This window comes from Daphnia carinata, chromosome 1, assembly GCF_022539665.2.
Source record: "Daphnia carinata strain CSIRO-1 chromosome 1, CSIRO_AGI_Dcar_HiC_V3, whole genome shotgun sequence".
Taxonomy (NCBI): Eukaryota; Metazoa; Arthropoda; class Branchiopoda; order Diplostraca; family Daphniidae; genus Daphnia; species Daphnia carinata.
This window is the reverse complement of record NC_081331.1, coordinates 9,223,967-9,243,499: the sequence shown is the minus strand read 5'-3', so window position 1 is coordinate 9,243,499 and position 19,533 is coordinate 9,223,967. Positions and strand designations below refer to the sequence as shown.

Sequence of the window (19,533 nt, the reverse complement as noted above, 5' to 3'; positions counted from 1 at the left end):
TACACTTCCATCAGAATATTTCAAATCTTTATTTCAAGAACAGCTTTTAAAAGTAACTGAAAAACTGTCACTATAACAGTTGTGCCAGATAAGGCGCAGGCATCGGCCATACAGCTTGGTCTGCGTTGTCATAGTGAAAATTAACAATAATCTGAATGATTTTCTATGGTTCAATGTATTTTTCGCCATCAGAAATTTACAATAGAAATTCAAAGTGAACCGATGTAAGCAAAATGTAGGGCCTATACATGTGTATTCTTAAAATATTTAATGCAAAATAGAATTAAAAATTTGTAAAAACATAATTTTTGTTTGTACCGTTCGAATGCCGAAAGGGACATCCAATGGTAACATTTTCTTTTCGACGCCCGATACTTGTACGATACTTCGTACAAGACACAACTTAAATCAAATCTAAAACCTTTCGAAAAAAACGGGCAAAAGGTTATGATGCGAACCCTAGTTGGAACAAATACTGCCGATTGACAACGAGTTACGTATCTACGCAGATCAACAGATCGCAACAAAAACGTCCGTAATGCACAGTGGCATGCTTGTACCTGAGCAGAATTGTTCAAATATCACGGCCATACTTATTTGACAATTGTAAACGTAGCAACCCATTTATCATTTCACCCAATAGCGAGAACTCTTACGAACGCTGGTGGTTTTCATTTGCGGGACGTCAAAAATTCCAAAGCTCTTTTCGGGAAAAAAGCCGAGTTAGTGCGAGTTTCTAGCATCGAACAGATCAATCTACCAGTAAAAGAATAACAAACAACGCTTGAGAGCATTGGCAGCAGCTATTCGCGCTCTGCACGCTGGGTGTACTCGTGTTGATCGGACAATTCCGCCTAATGCTGCCGCCTAAGCTCTTCCTCACGCAGCATGTGAACTGCACGTTGCTGCCGATACTCCAGCCCATGGTGGCGAAGCAACATGGCGTGGGCCGTCTCCAATTGAGCTTGCCTCCTATTGAGCTCTTCAAACAACAGCTCACGTTCCGGTCGATGATATGACAAGAGTTTTGCACGCCGTAACCTGCGCACCTCTAATTCCAAATAGTCCTTCTGACTCTTCGTCAATCGTTCTTCCTCACGCGCTTCGATTGCCTTCAAGGAATCTTTGTAATTCCTAGAGACAATAATTGTTGATTAGCACACAAGAGCTCCATTAATTTTTCCCCCAATGAAAAAAATCATACCGTAGAGATGCATCTCGTTGGCGTTCTTTTTGTGCTTTTGTCGCTGCTGAGTTCCTGCTTCCACCTTTCTTTAGTTTGCTTGTATTCACGACGCACCTGAATTTCAAAATTATTCCGCCCGAGCAAATGTCACGCGTTGATTTTTTGGTCAGCTTTTTTTGTCAGATAAATTCTGCTTCAGCTTCCAGTTGGAGAAATGTACAGTTAATTGCGGTAACGTCAAGATGGCTTTGTGTGATTTCCTACCTTGCGTTCAAGTTCTTGTTGACGTTTCACATGAAGCTTTTCCAGTTCCTTGCGGAATCATGTTAATAACGTTTCGTACTCTTTGTCCAACATTTGCTTATGACCCTCCATTTCTACTTTATATCTATCTTCCAGCTGTTAAATAGACAATGAAAATGAATGGGGAGAGATGGCATTATAGTTACTACAAATAATAAAAATAAAATAAAATGAAACAAAGTAAATACTGCTTTTATACCTTGATAAGAGCACTCTGGTGTTCTCGGCATGTGTTTGTAGCCAGACATTTGCTCATACATTTTTTCTTGGATATGCTCTTTTTGCTGTTTAAAAACGATTGACGTAGTTCTAATGGCAGCGAAGTGATTGGTATTCGGGCTGTTGGTTGCGTTGGTGCTAAGTGATAGACCGTCGCTCCCACCGACAAGTTGCTAGCGTGCAACGACTTTTTTTTGCGTAATAATCACACAGAATAAAAAAAAAAACATACAAACAAAACAAATATTGAAGCTCATGGAACAAACGAATCCTTGCAAAATGAATAATTTTACTGAAATTGATTTTTTTTTAAATTATTTTTCGCAACGAACGCTTTACCTTTGTTCGATTTCGAACTGACATGGGATATATCGAGCTGTTTTCTGGATTCGCTGTGCGTGGCGAAATGCTGCTCGCAGAGCTACTTTGTGAACTAGCGCTAATGCCGGCTAATTGAGTATTTTGTTCGGACGTTATTAAATTACTTTTACTACCGTCACCGCCTTGTTCTTCTTCGCCTAAAGAAGGCAAATTTCGTTAGTATTCGTATCTACAAAGATGATGAGAAGTATGCGCGATCGACCACCTTCTGCATCACCAGTATTGCTTTCCGTTTCACAAGAATCAACCATCAAGATTTTCTTCATTTTTACGGTACTTTAAATTGTCCAGATCGCAAACAGCAGCTTTAGTGCGATGTATCAAATCAATTATTACAGTCCCAGGAATTGGACGTGTAATAACTTGATGCTTGTATTATAATGAAGAATGTTAATTACCAGTTCAAAAGTTCTGGTCAATTGGTAATTATACACACACATGTATAAGCTGCCCAGTAGTGGTTCTGTCAGATGGAATCTTTTGAAGACAAGAGTCCAATTCCAATTTCAGTCAGAAGAATATTACCAGTCTTGACATAGTGGTGGATGTGATGCCACTCTTTAATAAGGACTTAAAAGAAAACTTCTGGCAGTTTTGTCATGGTCAAAGATGTCTGCTACCTCTGGATTCTTCAAACTGCCTGCCCTATATTGAGTATTTGTACTAAACGTTACTTAACTGAACTGGGAAATATTTATTAAAAAGAGATGTGTCTGGATTTCAAGAGTTACAAAACGATGGTCAGCAAGTGGATGTTATTTATACACAATAATGTACGGCAAAGCTGTGTAATATTACCTTGGCACAGTAGGCATAGTTCGGCTGTTGATGAGTCACAGCCTCTATTACAGAGAATACATTGAAGTTCACAGCATCACTCCAGTTCCCATGACACACTATAGATGAAAATTCTTTTAGGACACTCTACACAGTGTTCTGGCATTGATCATACCACTCTCCTCATTCATGGTTTGACGAAATTAAAGAAAAAGATACTTGTCTCTCACTGAATCTGGAAAATGTTCGATAAATTTTACGATTTTGTTGATAGTTTAGAGATCGTCAAGATTGATTTAATAATTTAATTTTGATTAATTTAAACTTCAAATTGTAATTTTTAATTTATATAAATATTTATATACGTCTTTACCATACGTAATTTTTTATTTGTAGTACGCTGGGAAAAATGTGAAAATCCCATATTATTATATTTTTCAACATTTGCATGTCCCAGCCAACCTGCCGCAACGCCATCTGTGGAGCTCACCACGATTCTGCATCGCAGCTGATAGTATGCCTGCCTTCCTTATTCATGTTCATCCTTATTCGTGCAATCCCTATGCAAAAGTATACAAATTCTCTACAAAATTATTTCCATTATTACATCGACATTTACAATTTTAAGTTTAATGAATGTATAAATTTTAAGGAACTATGATTGTAAAAATATTGAGAATCCTTTTATAACAATCACGATATGTTACAAACAGTACAAATATTAACTAAGTACGAAAAATAAGCCCTTAGTTGAGGTGAGAGTTTACCAAAATTTTCCTAAAAGCATAAACAGGCGCTTAGGTTATTCTGTTTATCGATATTCATTTCAGTTTACAGTTACTAATTCAAAAATGTGCGACGTAATTGCTGGAGTTGTCGGATTTCTTTTTTGGATGTTGCATGCTTTCATGTATTGCGGGATCAACCAATGCTACCTAGATCACACACCAGAAAACGAATCGGGATGTGTAACCACAATAACCCAAGTACCAGAACGAGAAGGGTTACCCGGACACAACCAGGAAATATCCATAGTCTCTCAACCAGAAAGCCAACCTGTTTCAGATTGTCCTCCTTCATGTAACAATCCTGAAAACATGAAACTCCATCATTCCATGGCGACCGATAACGGAATCGAAAACTATGTTGAAATGCTCGAAGAAGAACACGGAGAAATGCGTAAAGAGATTTTCAATTTCCAGCAAAAATTTCAACAATTAAGTTTCATCGTAACGAGCCTGGAGGAGATGCAGTACGAAAATGAAGAACTCAAACAAGAAGTAGCTTCAATGCGGACTAGTGTATTTGAGCAGGAACAGCAACGTCAACTCATCGAAACACAGCTTCAGAATGAGATTAGTGACCTGCAAAGAAGCTTAGAGGCCGCGGAGAGCGAAAATAAGAACCTTCTTTGTAAGCTTTCACTATTTGAACAAACTGAAACGCAAATTCTTGATTCTAACCTGCAAACCACTAATGAGGTTCTCCAAAGCACGCCAGTTGGTATTTACCAGCAACGAAACCAACAACCTGATGCGCAACAAAGTGATCATAGCACATTGAAATGTTCACCTCTTGTCAATAATAGAGCAACAGAGAATCGATTATCTTTGCGCGCGACTGCCATGAAATGGCAATCGGATTGTGAATCAGTTAAATTTGACCTAATTAAGGAGAATGTAGATTTAACGACGAAACTGGTGGCTTTGCAAGGAGAATACCAGAACGATCTTGACTTAAAAACCGCCGAACTTAAGCGCCTCACTGACGATAACCGATCGCTCAAATCAACTCTAGATTTAGCGATCGAAACACTCAGCATAAAACTATATCATCTGGATGAGGTGAAGGCCGAGTTATACGATTTGAAAAGTAAGCAACAAGAAGAATCTTCCGTCCGCGAGGAAAATGAAAGTCTTAAACAACAGGTTGCTTCTTTGCGGGAAACGGAGTTAAAGCTGATGGATGACAAGGAGAATTTGAAAACAAGGCTGAATTCTTTGTATTCAAAAAATCGCAAGATCCTGGATGCAAAGCAAGCGGCCGAACGAGCTGCAGATCAAGAGAGATCTTTGGTTGAAGAACACCTCTCAACTATAGCTTCGCTAAAATCTGATTTAGAGTTAGCCAGTAAGATCATGCATGAGAAGACACTTGCGGATGACGAACTACGCCATGAGCTTGCAGAAGTCAAAACGCTCTGTGATCAACTAGGCAAACAAAACGAAGAAATCAAAATCGACATGGAAAGGCTGAACGCCTCCGTTCGTAAACGAAAATCTGATTGGCGATCAAGCGAGCTAAAACTGACCGAAAGCAACGAAGACTTAAAGAAGAAATTAGGTCGGCTACAGACAGAAAATCACCGATTGTTAGAGAAAAATAGCCTGGTAAAGACTGACCTTGAGATAGCTAATAAGGTCCTGAACAATTTGCGTGAAACGACCGCTGCGAAAGAACACGAGACCATCGAACTCCGTAAAGAGCTTGAAGGTCTGCGCACAGAAAGCGAGAGGATGATGAACAGCTGCAAAGCTGCCTCCCTTTTTGACCAACATACACCAGACTTAGTCAGAACCAACGGACTACTGGAAACGCAGACAGATTTAAGCATCCCAGAAAGTTCTGCTCGACGCCCATCATCCCAATCGGAATCCGATGTCGATGTTAGCCACCAACCATGTGCAGAAATGCAGGAATTACAAACAAAACTACAAGTTCTTGAGGCTGAAAACCAGAACTTTACGACGACGATTGCAGTGATGCAACAGGCGGAAGAAGAGGCTCAAAGAACTATACAAGATCTGATGATGCAATACCGGCTAGCTACAGAAAAGAACGAGGCTGTAATCCAGGCCAACCGTACAGCAATACAGGCGGCTGAAGAGCAAGCGGACGCGCTCTCTGAGGCCCTCACTGCTTTACGGGAAGGCGCAACGGAAGGCGGTAGCATCGTTGGAGCAGAGAAGATTGACGAGATGGGCAGTACGGACATCACACAAAAGGACACGGATATTACCAAGAAGAAGAAAGAGTCTAAGTTCAAACGATGGCTAAAGAAGAGTGAATTTCGTAAGCCTAAAGTCTCGCAAAACAACGCTGTTATTAAGCTGATGCAAAATGCTGAAAAGTCATTGAGTCAAAAAGCTAATAATCTCAAAGAAAGGGCCCAAAATCTTCTTAAAAAGCGTCAAGACCTGCGAAAGTAGGATGAAAATGTGACTCCAAAATAATATCTTTTTTTTTCCAAAAAAATCCGACTCTTTTCTCATTGAATGATTTTGCTTTGTTCCTGGCTAATGCAATCCTGGCTACATTCTTGTTTCAAATTTCAGAAATAATCAAATTGCTCCGTTCAGACGTACCGTTTTCCAAAAAGCAAGGCATCCATAGTGATGCTCTCTCTTCAACTAGTGTTCTCTGTAACCATTAAAAATGTATGGCAGTGGAATGAAGCGGTATAACTTGCGTTTTACCGCCGTCGTCTTCTCTACTCCCTACATTTTTCACGTTATGGGGGACAAACCGAGACGATTAGAGTATCAATCTGCACAAAACGCAGCTTTGGTGATTCTATCGTCTTGTTTATGTAGGGGAGAGTGTTGCGGAGGTTGTTTTGTCTTTGGAAGAATGCGGGTAGTCTGTCAGAACAGGGTTAATTTTGATTAGGATTGAAATAAAGGCAGGAATGGATGCCTGGAGACATTAGCTGGGAAAACGATTCGGTATAATAAAAAAATTTAAAAATGAATATGTGGTAAAATTAATCATTTAAATCGGTTACATCAAACAATATCATGTTCAACACAATGAAAAAATAATGGTTTCAAGGATTGTTCCGAGCCAAGACGAAGACTGATGAGGCGAAGCTAGAGAACAATTGTATCCAATTGTAATCACTAACGTTAATTGATTAATAAAAGGAACCGATCAAATGGGAGAGCGTAGAATAAAGAGATGCACTGACCACGTTGACTTGCTAACTGTTAACTGGCGCTGTATATGTTTAGTAGTGATAGAGATATAAGGGAAGAGCGTCAGAGGGGAGAACAGATTCGTTCGGGATAGGAGGGGTAGGTGTATAGGTAAAGCAATAAGGATTGCAGAGGTGCCAAAACTGCAAAGGTAAAAAAATAGTGATCTTAGTAACATCTCTACAATAACGACGGGTTAGGGATTGGATACGAGATACAATGCTGCAAGGGTTGGGACGTGCGAGAAGAATCATCATAACAAACTACATTACTGGAACACCGTTAGCAGCATATTTTTACCCACCAGGTCAGTGCACCAAGTAAAGTGCTGAAGCTGATTACGATTAACGATACAGATGCACTATTTTGAAATCCGATTTGAGCTCTAGAATTTTAACATTCTTCTCTCGAACAAAAATCGGATTGGCGGTCAAGCGAATTAAAACTCAGCAAAAGCAATGAAGATTAAAAAGGGGAAGCGGAAATTTTCTTGAAGTAAAAATTTGCAGTTTTTAATTGAAAATTAGAGTGATTCTGCATAGGGCATGATATGCAAAATCACATGTTGCATATCATCATTTACATATACATGCATATATCGTGTTCATATTAATACACTTCTGCTAAAAAAAAACAGTAAAAATTATTATGACAACATTACAGTTGGATCGCCAACCAATATAATATTTTCAAACAAACAACGCCATTGAAAAATGAGAGCCATATGACGTGTTATTACCCATTACTTTCTGCCGACCATTCCAGACATGTAAATCTTATTTGATTTGCACTCTGACGCACTAAACGAAAAGCTTCCAAATAAAATTTGACGAGTGTATTGTATTCGAATATGTTCCGGTAACACTCATCCTTTGCGTTTGTTGTAACAGACAGGATCAAGAGGGTCTATGTAGAACTTAGGTATTGGATGCCCTATAGGTCGGGAGAGATAACCCAAAAATAGCTCCGCCCTCCTCTGGCAAAGGATTAAAATAAAGAAAAAAACAAATCTAAAAGTGGAACAATTCCAGGAGAGAAATCGTGGCAGAGATAAGGAGTCGGGCATAGAACGAAAATAATGATAATAAAAAAGAAAGAAAAAAAAATACACGGAATACGTCGGAAAAGGGAAAACTCATACAATTGTCCAAATATTTCATTGACGAGAAATTCTACACTCTTGTCGCCTCTTGACCCTATTTTTGAGGTGAACAATTTGCACGTTATGTGAGCCGATATTCAAAGTCATCAAAGACGTCGAAGAAGTAGGCAACTTTTTAAACGAAAAGCACTGAAGAGCAATTGCTAGGGGCGAGGTGGTTATTACACAGTCGTGGGAAAACGTTGGCATAAGGAAGAACTTTTCCACAAAGGGCGTTGGAGATGTTTTAAGATTTTCCCTTTGTTGAAATACAATTCGCTCATTTTGATGTAAAACGTGCTCACAGATCGAGATTTTCTTTTTCTTTTGCTAGGCCACTTTCATCCCAATATTTTCCCCAGTTGCAAGCGTGTAACGTGTCCGAAACTTTCTTTTGTTCGCCGACAAGATATATATACACGGAATCACGCATTCTATCAACTGGACAAATTAATTGCTATAGTTAGAAAAAAAGCAAAATGAATTAGAGAAATGGATCAAGTTAACTTAAGCATCAACGGATGACTAATAGTTAGCTCTGGCTGTTTGGGAGTACCCTGAATAACAGGGAGAAATTCAAAGATGCTAAATTCAATCGTCCTATGTAATTTGGATGTTTCGGATTTCAACGAAAAGGAAAAGGTAAAGTATTGGCATGTTTATGACGAAGTCAACTATGCGATAATCAAATGCAATACGATTAGGGTAGAAAGAAACATCACTTTTGATCTAATATGCACGAGACCGCCTTCTTTTGTTGTTTGTTGCAGTAGCAGGACTCGTGGCCAACTAGTCATAGGTCGCGACGCTTTTTTGCTACTGGACTTCCAAAACAAAGTTTTTACAGGCAAATTGCTACAAAGCAGGGAAACGTGTCATTAGATTCGTGAACAGTACGGGTGAAGTTCGAATGTGATATGTACCACGAGTCAAATTAATGTCTAGCATACCCACTTGCATGAATCCTCCCCAATGAAAAAGGGAGTGAAAAAGAAAAAAAAAATCCAGGGCCTCAACAGATTTTGCCTTAGGGCAACAAAAAGTTTTCAGGTGGAAAAGCAATGATGCATAAGCTAATTGGAGAGGCTTTACCATATCGGCCTGACCATACTAGTCTCGGACGATGAAACCGAAAGAGAATGGGGGTCTACTGTCAAGATGGATAGCAGTCTATCTTCTGATGTATATACTTCTGTTTTTTTCTTCTTAAATTTCTTTTCCTTTTTGTTTGTTCTTTTTTTTTTTTGTCTTTTTATACATTTTCTTTGTAATTGTGGTTACTATTTCTTTGTCTTGTTTTTCAAGGATCATGCGGATTTATGGCCTGTTGAACATACGGATAATTACAAATAAAAAAAAAGCAGGTTCACCCGAGATGGATTCGGAAGAGGGTGTTGACTAATTGCCCACCACCTCCTTTCACCTCTCCATAACCTATTGGCTATATATCAATCAATCTGTTGGGAGGCAAGCGTGCATGCTCGTGTCCTGCTTTTAATGCTGGGGATCGATTCGACCATCATTCCTATGCCACTTCTATGATGGCGTGCGGAGGTGCTGAAAGTAAATACTATACAAGGGTGAGAGGTCGGGTAACACCTAAGTGGATTGCCACACAATTCATGGACGTCCGGTGTAGGCAAAGTTGGAAGAAACCGAATTGGCTGACGGAGTGAACGAGGAAGATGGTGATGGAGATGACGATGCTGAGGTGGTTGCCGCTGAGTGATTTGTACCGTGGTGGTTCGGTACCGCTTTGAATTCAAATCAATGATTAGAAACAAATGGCGATTAATGCAATAGCGAATGCGTTTACCTGGACGATTCAGGCTAAGCGTACTTCCCGTGATACTGTCAGAGTCTTCATCTCCATACGTTTCGCGGGGAGGTTCAGCAATGGCTAGTGCACTGCATAATAGTCATTTCATTCACATTAGAAAAAAGAGTCGTAAACGTAAGACCAAAAACAAGAAAAGAAAATGTGAAAACCTGAAGCCGAGTCTCACGGATTCGTCGTCAAAACGTTCTAATTCTTTGGCCTGATTTTCGTGAAGCAGACGGATCCGGTCGGAGCGTTCACGTAAGAATTCTCGCGTTTCTTCTTCCATCTAGCGGTATTTTGAAAATTATTATTATTAACATACTAAACTGGAGCAGTTTCAAAGCTAATAAACTGCTACGAGATAGGGGAAATCAGATGCATTAGATTTTTGTTCGTCCACATAAGACGTGGGGAAATTTTTTTTTTTTTCTTTCTATATGAATGTGCTTACCTTCTGTTCAAGAAGAGCTCGGCGTACTGAAACCCTCTCCTCCAGCTCTGCTCGCTCTCTGTTGCGCTGTGCTTCTGCTGTCATTTTACTTTTTGACTGGTAAGCCATAAGAATTTCCAACTCTCGTTGCAACTTGTCCCGCATTACTTGGGCTTCCACTTCTTGCGATTCGTCTAGGCGTATCTAGATGATGCAAAAGCAAAGGACGATTAGCATCTAGAGAGAAACATTTAATTGGCAAGTACAATTTGCAGTAAGGATTTTTATTAGTTGTACAAGCAAATCTACCTTGTCTCCCTGAGACAATAGACGTTACATTCTGTAAAATGGAATTTCATTTGCGGATAGCAAAGAAAGATTGTCTTAAACTATGTGGCCGATCTAAGAATGGAAATTAGCCCGCGTCCGAATCGTGCGGCCAAACAGTACCCGGTAAATCGGACTAGGCAACAATGAGCTTTAATACCTCAAAGTAGAACATTACCAGATTTCTCTATTTTATTCAGTGAAAATTCATCCTATTCCCACAGAAAGCTAAAATACCATACAAAGAAAGATGCTGTATCTATATCACTGCCAATGCAACATGGGTTTGACATTGGAAAAAGGGCAAATTTCTGATTAAGCCGATGTAAGGGCGATAATATTGCGGCAACATATATTGTTATGAGCGCTTGCTGTAAGTTTACATGGACAGCGAGATGGGCTTTGGCAGCCAATGGAAATCTAGTCTACGTTGTTGTAAGACGCAAACAAATTTTCTAATACAACTTACTAGTTGCGACATCACATTGGCTGTTTGACAAGTTTTCCTTAGTGGGAATGAGTACCATTAAAAAGAGATTACCTAAATTTCACTGTAAGGTGACTGCGTATAATCTAAAATGAAAAAGCGCTATGATAGTACCATGTGCCTTCTCGTCACTAGAAGTTGCTGAAAATGCAATAATTTCGCTAGTTTCATGGGCTGCTACTGATTCTCTTAACCCATCACCTCCCTTTCTTTTCTATTGAAACACGCTTTTATAATTCTACATTGGCTAAGGGATTGGCAAACCTTGGGACCGATTTGCGATCGCAAAAGTCTAACATGAGTTCTTAAAAACGGTTTTTTTGTTTTCCTATCGTTTTTACAGTTAACTGATGCTTCCTCAAATGCTCTGAAGCCATATAGGGGCTACTGGGCAAAATGGCAGATTAACCAAAAACCAAAAGCAGAGAGACATACATACCGACTGTTTTTGAAGCATTTCAGCGATACTTTGTTCGTATTGTTCACCAAGCAGAGCCAATTTACGCCGTTGATCTTCCTTGAGTTTTTTAATGACACTTTTTTGCTGGTCTCGTGGCGTTGATGCCAATACTTGAGCTTTGAGTGCCTTGTACTGACGTGTCTGAATCTTTACCGTTTCACGAAACTGTTTACGGATTAAAATTTCTTTTTGCTTCAGACTTTTAGGTTGTTGTTTTAGCTCGACTGCGTGTTTTTTTCGCAATTCGCGCTCAGCTCGCTGAGTGTATTCATGCTGGTTTGAAAGTTCGGTCTGATGTTGCCGCCGAAGTTGCTCCTCTCTCAGCATGTGAACAGCTCGCTGCTGTCGATACTCGAGCTCTTGCGTTAGCTCGTGATGGCGAAGCAGCATAGCGTGCGCCGTTTCCAACTGTGCTTGCCTCCTGTTTAGCTCCTCGCATAGAAGCTCTCGCTCCAGTCGGTGGTAAGACAACAGTTTAGCACGTCGTAACCTGCGAACCTCTAACTCCAAGTAGTCTTTCTGACTTTTTGTCAAACGCTCTTCTTCACGTGCCTCGATTGCCTTCAATGAATCTTTGTAATTCCTTGAGACAATTATTGTCGATTAGAACACAAGAGCTTCATTAATTTTTCTCTCTACAAAAACAATCATACTGTAGAGATGCATCTCGTTGGCGTTTGGTTGTGCTCTCATCGCTGCTGAGTTCCTGCTTCCACCTTTCTTTAGTTTGCTTGTATTCGCGACGCACTTGAATTTCAAAATTTTTCCGCTCGAGCAAATGTCGCGCGTTGATTTCTTTGGTCAGCTTTTTCTCGCCGGATAAATTTTGCTTCAGCTTCAAGTTGGGGAAATGTACAGTTAATTGTGGTAACACCAAGAGAGCTTTAAGTGATTTTCTACCTTGCGTTCGAGTTCTTGTTGATGTTTCACATGAAGCTTTTCCAGTTCCTTGCGGAATGATGTTAATAACGTTTCGTATTCTTTGTCCAACATTTGCTTGTGACCCTCCATTTCTACTCTACACCTCTCTTCCAGCTGTTAAATAGACAATGGAAATGAATGGTGCGAGTTCGAATCATAGTTAACACAAATAACAAAAATCAAATAAAATGAAACAAAGTAAATATTGCTTTACTACCTTGATCAGAGCACTCTGGTGTTCTCGGCGCATGCGTTTGTAGCCAGACATTTGCTCGTGCATTTCTTCTTGCATGTGCTCTTTTTGCTGTTTAGAAACGATCGACGTAGTTCTAATGGTAGCGAAGTGATTGGTATTCAGGCTGTTGGTTGCGTTGGTGCTAAGTGATAGACCGTCGCTCCCACCCGACAAGTTGTTGGCGTGCAGCGACTTTTTTTTGGGGGTAATAATCACACAAAATTAAAAAAAAAAACATACAAACAAAATAAATATTGAAGCTCATTGGACAAAAAGAATGCTTGCAAAATTAATAATTTTAATGAAATTGACAAGAAACAAATTTTTCGCAGCGAAAACTTTACCTTTGTTCGATTTCGAACCGACATGGGATATATCGAGCTGTTTTCCGGATCCGCTGCGCGTGGCGGAATGCTGCTCGTAGAGCTACTTTGTGAACTAGCGCTGATGCCGGTTGATTGAATACTCTGTTCGGACGTTATTGAATTACTTTTACTACTATCACCGCCTTGTTCTTCTTCGCCTAAAGAAGGCAAATTTCGTTAGTATTCGTATCTACAAAGATGATGAGAAGTATGCGCGATCGACCACCTTCTGCATCACCAGTATTGCTTTCCGTTTCACAAGAATCAACCATCAAGATTTTCTTCATTTTACGGTAGTTTAAATTGTCCAGATCACGAACAGCAGCTTTAGTGCGATGTATCAAATCAATTATTACAGTCCCAGGTCTTGGACGTGTAATAAATTGATGCTATTGTATAATAATGAAGAAGGTTAATTACCAGTTCAAAATTTCTGGGCAATTGGTAACTATACGAACATGTAGAAGTCGACCAGCAGTGGGACGATCAGATGGATTCTTTTGTAAACATGAATCTACAAAGTGACGAAACACTTCCGACCAAGTCGAAGAATTTAGCGAAGGGCTATCATTCTGCGCTATATGATACAGGGCACTCATGGCGTTCATATTGAAATAGGGAGGTTTCCTCTCAGCTAAAAACAGAAACGAGAATTCATGTTGTAAAAGGTAAATTTTGACTCTAAAATTATTGAAAGTAATATGATGAAATTAAATGTGGAAAGACGTACCTAATTCAACGCAAGTGATTCCCAATGACCAGACATCCACTTTGCCATCGTATTGTCCTTCGTCCATTGCAAGGATAACTTCTGGCGCCATCCAATATGGAGTTCCGACAAAACTATTGGCTGGACAATGTAAACTTGCCGATCCGAAATCAGCTATGGAATCCAACATTCATTACATCTACATCGACGGTATACTTTTCGGAATCAATGAATTGGCTACCTAGCTTAACAGTCCCAATTTCAGTCAGGAGAATATTGCCAGCTTTAACGTCACGATGAATTCGATTCATTGTGTGTAGGTAGTCTAGACCACGTAAAACTCCGTCACATATGCCCGCAATCTCCTCTTCACGTAATGGCCGTTTATGTACTTCGATTATATCGGAAGCTGAGCCAAGACAGTATTCCATGACCAGCTGTGTACAAGAAAAATAGCATTAGTATATTGAGATTTTAATGTTTGATTATTCTGACTAAAAATACTGACCCATGCCGTATGTTCTCTGAGGTAGCATCCCTTATATTCGATCGTGTTAGGGTGGCGCAATTGTCGAAGGAAACGGATTTCTTTAAGGATATCCTGCCACTTTTCATGGCATTGCTTCCCCATATAGGACATTTTTTTAATGGCCACAATCTCCTTGGTGAAGGCATGACGGGCGTAGTACACGGCACCGAAACTTCCATGTCCAATTTCTCGAAGGTCTTCAAAAATCCGGTCCGGGTCGTCATGATCGAAGAGGTCGGCTACCTCTGGATCCTTTAAACTGCCTGCCCTGTATTGAGTATTTGTACTAAACATTACTGAACTGAACTGGCAAAATAATGTGTTAGAACGAGATGTGATTGGATTTCAAGAGTCATGAAACAATGGTCAGAAAGCAGATGTTATTTATACACAAGAATTTGGCTAAGCATAATATATGGCAAAAGCTACGTAATATTACCTTGGCACAGTAGGCATAGTTCGGCTGATGATGAGTCACAGCCTCTATTAAGGTGAATACATTGAAGTTCACAGCATCACTCCAGTTCCCATGACACACTGTAGATGAAAATTCGTTTAGGACACTTTACACAGTGTTCAGGCATCACACATAACACTCTCCCTCAGTCATGATTTAACGAAACTAAAGAAAAAGATTTTTCCTGTCTATCACTGAATTACGAAAACACAGAAACTGTCAATAGACTGAAATTAAGTTCATAGTTAAAATTCCTATTGGTGGCACTTGTATGATGACAATGTTATATGACTTTGATTTTGTTTTGGGTAATAAGGGAATTATACATCTGGCAGGGATTTGTATTGAAGTCAGTCACCTGAAAGGCTTGTCACTCAATCTGTGGCAACACAACTGTTCCGACGACGTAACAAAGACCAAAGTTGAAAAATTGGAGAAAAATTGATGTGTAAGCTGCGAATGAATCGGCTAGGATCTAACGATTTAATATCACCAGAAAATTTCGAGTAACACAAATCTAGGCAAAAATGGCGACCCTCCTCAAAACAATTCAAGCACGTCTTTGGGTTCCTCAGACAGGTAAACAAACAATTTGGTTGATGATGGTAAGAACGCGCAAACCCATACAACTTACTTACCAAAAAAGAAGGTAACTATTACGTCGAGTTAGAAAGTGGTAGGGAGAATCGAGGATCGGTAATTCCGGTTAGAAAAACACGAAGAATGGCGGATCTATAATAATTTCCACTAGAAACTGCGGGCCACACTGAGAATACAACACCATCTAGGCCCCAAAATAGTAGTTAATATATACATCATGGGAGAGTTGGTAGTAAAGTACCTATAATCCGATTCTCCTTGCATAAACCATGGCCTACTCGATAGGTAAAGCCTGAACGTTCACTGTCCTTTCCGCACTTTAGCAGTGAAGCAACCCCTAGCTCTTTTCATTTTACTCGATGGTATTTACCAAGTGCCCCCTTCTGACAGTAAAAGTAACAACCTTGACGCATTGAAATTTTGCCGCCGACTTTGGCACTTTTTATTAAAACGCGAAGCTCTGTTAATAAGAAAAATGCCTTAAAAAACTTATAAAATAAGAGTGCGTTGGGAGAAGACAATAAAACGCTATTCACTAGCCTTATTGTAATGAACTGTATCGAACTTCATTCTGTCAACATTTATATTACCGTATTGGTTAGCATGTCCGTTGTTATCTGTTAAAGTTGCCATCACTATAAACAGCTGACATGAAATACGGCATATCATGTAGAGATAGCTTCCCTTAAGTACAGCGCAGACATAAGAGAAATTTTACTTAAATTAGACTCCTTCAACCTAGGCAGAGTGTCGTAGTACCTTGTAGTTCCAATACTAAAGTCTGGTGGCGCTGACATCCATCCCAGTTAGAGACCCTCTTGTTTATAAAGGACCTTTACTTTTTAACTTCAAAGTTCCAGGCTTTACTTTTCGAGTAGGCTATGCATGAAAACAAATTGCATAAGCAACTTGTCTGTTGCGTTCAACGTGATGACGAACTACTGCACATCTTGTTACAACATTTTTTCATCAGGACATAAGCCGATTTTCGTGTGGCGCATTACGCACGAAAATCCTGCTTTTTGATCTACCGCTTTTGCGTCTGATATGTGGGCTTCCTCTGCGAACAGACTTTCCATTGGCCAGCTTCAACCCGGGAGAAATAGCCAAAAATAGCAGTCAAGCAAACGAAAATGCGGGTAGGCCTGTGTCGTTAGCACTGTATTTTGGAAATACTCTGATTCAATTTGAGTTACCAAAAGCGGAAACTTTATGAGCTTGAAATTCCTTGGCAGGGTATTTGCCTTTTTAAATATAAGTAGAGAGCCTAGTCTTTCAAGCTGTCACATCATTGGAACCCCTTTGGAACTTAAAGCATCTAATTCCATCGCATTTTTCTAGCGTGGAGATAACTTCCACGTAGTCAAGTTATCAATTTATAATGCGTATAACTACTGCGATTGCCATTCTTCTGTAAAATTGTTCTGGTTGAGTGCAGTGTGGTTGTTAATTTTATTTTTCAATACTCAATTTGTCCAAGATAAAAAGACACTGTTTAAATATACTATTCCAATCCATCTCTTTACAATATCCTATATCCAATTCCAACTAGTTTGTTTTGTCCAGAATCTAAAAAACAGCACCAGGAAAAAATATAACATAAAGTTTGGCTAAATTGGCTGCTTGAAAAGTGTTTACCAGTTATTACAATATTATTTTGATGTTTTCTGTTTATTTGTGTTTATAATCACAGATCATTTGCTGTGGTCACAAATAATCTGAAGCCAATTTTTGAAGCTATTCAGTTTGTTTTCATGGATTCACAGATTTTAGAATTGGGTTAGGTGAAGACAGAAAATTTAAGGGGATGCCACAACCGCTGTAGGATTATTGTTTTGAGTTTGAATCTTACTCAAAATTTGTAAGATTTTAGCAAAATGTTAAGCATAAATTTTGAACTTACCGGTAAGTGTCCAACAGTTTCTATTCAAGTAAATTAGATGCCATGGACATTATTCGGTTTCTAGGCTACATGTTGATCCCCACTAGTTTTCATAGATTGGATTAAACAATACTTCAGTATTATTGATATCGACTAATTCACATTGATAAAGATGGTTAATTAATTACACGTTGCCAACTAAACGACGCATGGTGGCAATGACTATCAACTAGGCTTATCTACTACCTAGTTCAATAACGTTTTATTTACGGTCATATAGTTACTGGGGTAGCAGGCGGGGCTTTGAAATGACTAGATGATTTAGTACTAACCTATGTGGTTGCAAAACAAGACGAAAACTACAAATTGAACACGTATCTTCCTTTGATCCTTCATAATCATCAGTTTTTCAAATTCCCCGAGAAAGTTTTGTAATCATTTGACACTCTGAATCGCCAAAATTATTTCGAGCTAATATTATTTTATACCGAAAGAAATGTCGCATTCCGTATAGTTAGGGCGTTAGTAGCTGCTAATGAATTATTTGCCGGTTTTTGGTATAGCTACCGATAGCAGTCGTTTAAAATTTCGCAACAGGTCTTATAATGGGCCCTAGATACAACATTAGTACATTCAAAAATAATTCTGAGTTCGGATTATCAGTGGTTTTACACGGCTAAGGGAGTAATATTTTTTTTTTTTTTTTAGTAGACTTTCTACAGGTATATAAATTCTTGTGTTTCACGGAAAAGCACACAGACAACAATCCTCCGACTGAAAATGACCATCAGCTGGATCGCCATAGTCTCATAAGTGAGTAGGCTAGTATAGGGGTAGTGCTGCAAAAACGGGACCAGCAGTGCAAGTTTCCAAGTACAGTAGTGACTAACTGGGACTTTGCCATGCATGCGATTTGAAACAAAAAAGAAACAAGTAATAATAAAGGAATAGTACTAAACGAATGGCTATAATCCTAGAGATGGTTCGGTTTATTTAAAACGAATCGCCTATCACGGGCAATTTCCTTTTAAAATTTTTGAATTAAAGCCTTATTGTTGACAACATTTTGTTTTTTAATTAAATATTACAGAGAGTGACGTGCAGGCATATGCATTGTTATGGCTTATTATTGTTAACCTCGCCCGAATCTGCTTAATTTTTGACGCGCAGAGAACCAGAATATCTTGAAGAGGATTTGATAGGTAAACGCCTAGAACGTAGCTGGCATTCATTGGCAAAGAAACACAAATACTATACGCAATTGTTTTAACAAAAATGAAGGCGGACTGCTTGCCTGAACCGAGATTGCAGGTCGAATTTCCAAGAGAGAGGATACTGCCGCAACTGGTTCATGAGACAAAATGGCGGATCGTTTCCGTTGGAGCGTTGGTGCGCCGCCTACCTAGGGCATGGAAAACGGAAGCCAATCGTTACAGAAAATGTACGATTATGAAGGGTCGTGAACGAGGTTCGGTCGACCAACTTCCTTTTTCCCCCATAGTTATTGGACATAGTACCTTGCATTTCTCACACCCCCCTCTCTCTTCCCACCGAAAATTTTCTTTTCATGCAGCTTTTCTTACAGGTTGTGACTGCATCCTCTCACCGTCCTTCGACCACTGTCGGCTAAAGAGGAAATACCCCTTAATTTAAGTTAGAGAGAAAAGCGAGAATTGAGAGAGAGAGAGAGAGAGAGAGAAATGGCTCCGATACGTGGACAGGTAAAAGGGTGACGCAAAGCTGAATGGAACACGTTGCTGGAAAAGAGATTAAGCGTATACAGGTGAGATAGCGCTAGTTGGTTGGCTACGCTACTCAAGGCTGTTCCCAGTTGAAATGATAGAATGGCCGGCTGATTAGGCGGTTAGTCCCAGCTGTTTGGAGTGCTCGGCCACTTCCGCTGCTTTTCTTGTGAAGTTACAATCGTCGTTTCCCTTTTCCCAAATAGGTCACTGCTCTTCTTTTTTCCTCCTTCCTTTTATATACATATATATGTGTGTCTTTTTTTTTCATTTTTACATTCCAGTTTTCAATAAATTTGCCTTTATGAACAAGAATGTTTTCTCTATATTGTTCCCATTTTGTTTCTTCCCATTTCTTGTCGAGTCGCCGCTTTCATTCTGAACAACAACTTCCACGACCATTAAGTGTGCGAATGGTCACTAAGGATATCACACGACCAAACCATCGGACCATTTTACCATTTTTCTTTCGCTTTTGATGGGAACTTTCGAACCATTCAAATGCCGTGCCATACAGCAGACTGTCTCAAAGTTCTACCAAGCGTTCGATCGAACGATGGAATTACATCATCGATTCCACAATTGT

The 19,533-nt window shown here is 39.5% G+C and overlaps 2 protein-coding genes and 1 long non-coding RNA gene across 9 annotated transcripts; 1 reads left to right on the top strand and 2 right to left on the bottom strand.

The window, feature by feature from the left end:
• Positions 1-993: 993 nt before the first annotated feature.
• On the bottom strand, positions 994-3,300 carry LOC130695157 (uncharacterized). 6 transcript variants are annotated; one of them, XR_009422051.1, is made up of 9 exons: positions 3,240-3,300; positions 2,888-3,101; positions 2,528-2,734; positions 2,295-2,458; positions 2,048-2,226; positions 1,689-1,895; positions 1,451-1,585; positions 1,205-1,385; positions 994-1,134 (listed from the first exon to the last, which is right to left on the bottom strand). It is a non-coding gene; the product is annotated as an uncharacterized LOC130695157 (long non-coding RNA). The 6 variants fall into 6 exon arrangements; XR_009002287.2 differs by lacking the exon at positions 3,240-3,300 and having other exon boundaries at positions 2,528-2,552; positions 2,615-2,734; positions 2,888-3,154; XR_009422052.1 differs by lacking the exon at positions 3,240-3,300 and having other exon boundaries at positions 1,689-1,979; positions 2,888-3,157.
• A 619-nt stretch (positions 3,301-3,919) lies between these two features.
• LOC130696128 (uncharacterized) lies at positions 3,920-6,075 on the top strand. The gene has a single exon (XM_057519199.2). The coding sequence runs from the start codon at positions 3,964-3,966 to the stop codon at positions 6,073-6,075; it is 2,112 nt and encodes a 703-aa protein (XP_057375182.2). The 5' UTR covers positions 3,920-3,963.
• A 1,585-nt stretch (positions 6,076-7,660) lies between these two features.
• On the bottom strand, positions 7,661-15,501 carry LOC130694695 (serine/threonine-protein kinase Tao-like). Of its 2 annotated transcripts, XM_057517797.2 has the most exons (16): positions 15,362-15,501; positions 14,706-14,803; positions 14,246-14,534; positions 13,979-14,174; positions 13,759-13,911; positions 13,487-13,662; positions 13,255-13,417; positions 13,008-13,186; positions 12,646-12,855; positions 12,408-12,542; positions 12,161-12,342; positions 11,487-12,090; positions 10,255-10,437; positions 9,971-10,089; positions 9,798-9,889; positions 7,661-9,735 (listed from the first exon to the last, which is right to left on the bottom strand). In XM_057517797.2, the coding sequence occupies exons 2-16, from the start codon at positions 14,720-14,722 to the stop codon at positions 9,602-9,604; spliced, it is 2,832 nt and encodes a 943-aa protein (XP_057373780.1). In that variant the 5' UTR covers positions 14,723-14,803; positions 15,362-15,501; the 3' UTR covers positions 7,661-9,601. The 2 variants fall into 2 exon arrangements, with proteins under 2 accessions (XP_057373780.1, XP_059353502.1); XM_059497519.1 differs by lacking the exons at positions 14,706-14,803; positions 15,362-15,501 and having other exon boundaries at positions 14,246-14,560.
• Positions 15,502-19,533: the final 4,032 nt, after the last annotated feature.

Coding starts and splice junctions, on each gene's coding strand:
- LOC130694695 (XM_059497519.1), bottom strand. CDS start 14,560: ATGTTTAGTACAAATACTCAATACAGGGCAGGCAGTTTAAAGGATCCA. Junction 12,543..12,645: donor ACCAGAGTGCTCTGATCAAG/GTAGTAAAGCAA, acceptor TCTATTTAACAG/CTGGAAGAGAGGTGTAGAGT. Junction 10,090..10,254: donor GAGCTCTTCTTGAACAGAAG/GTAAGCACATTC, acceptor AAATACCGCTAG/ATGGAAGAAGAAACGCGAGA.
- LOC130696128 (XM_057519199.2), top strand. CDS start 3,964: ATGAAACTCCATCATTCCATGGCGACCGATAACGGAATCGAAAACTAT.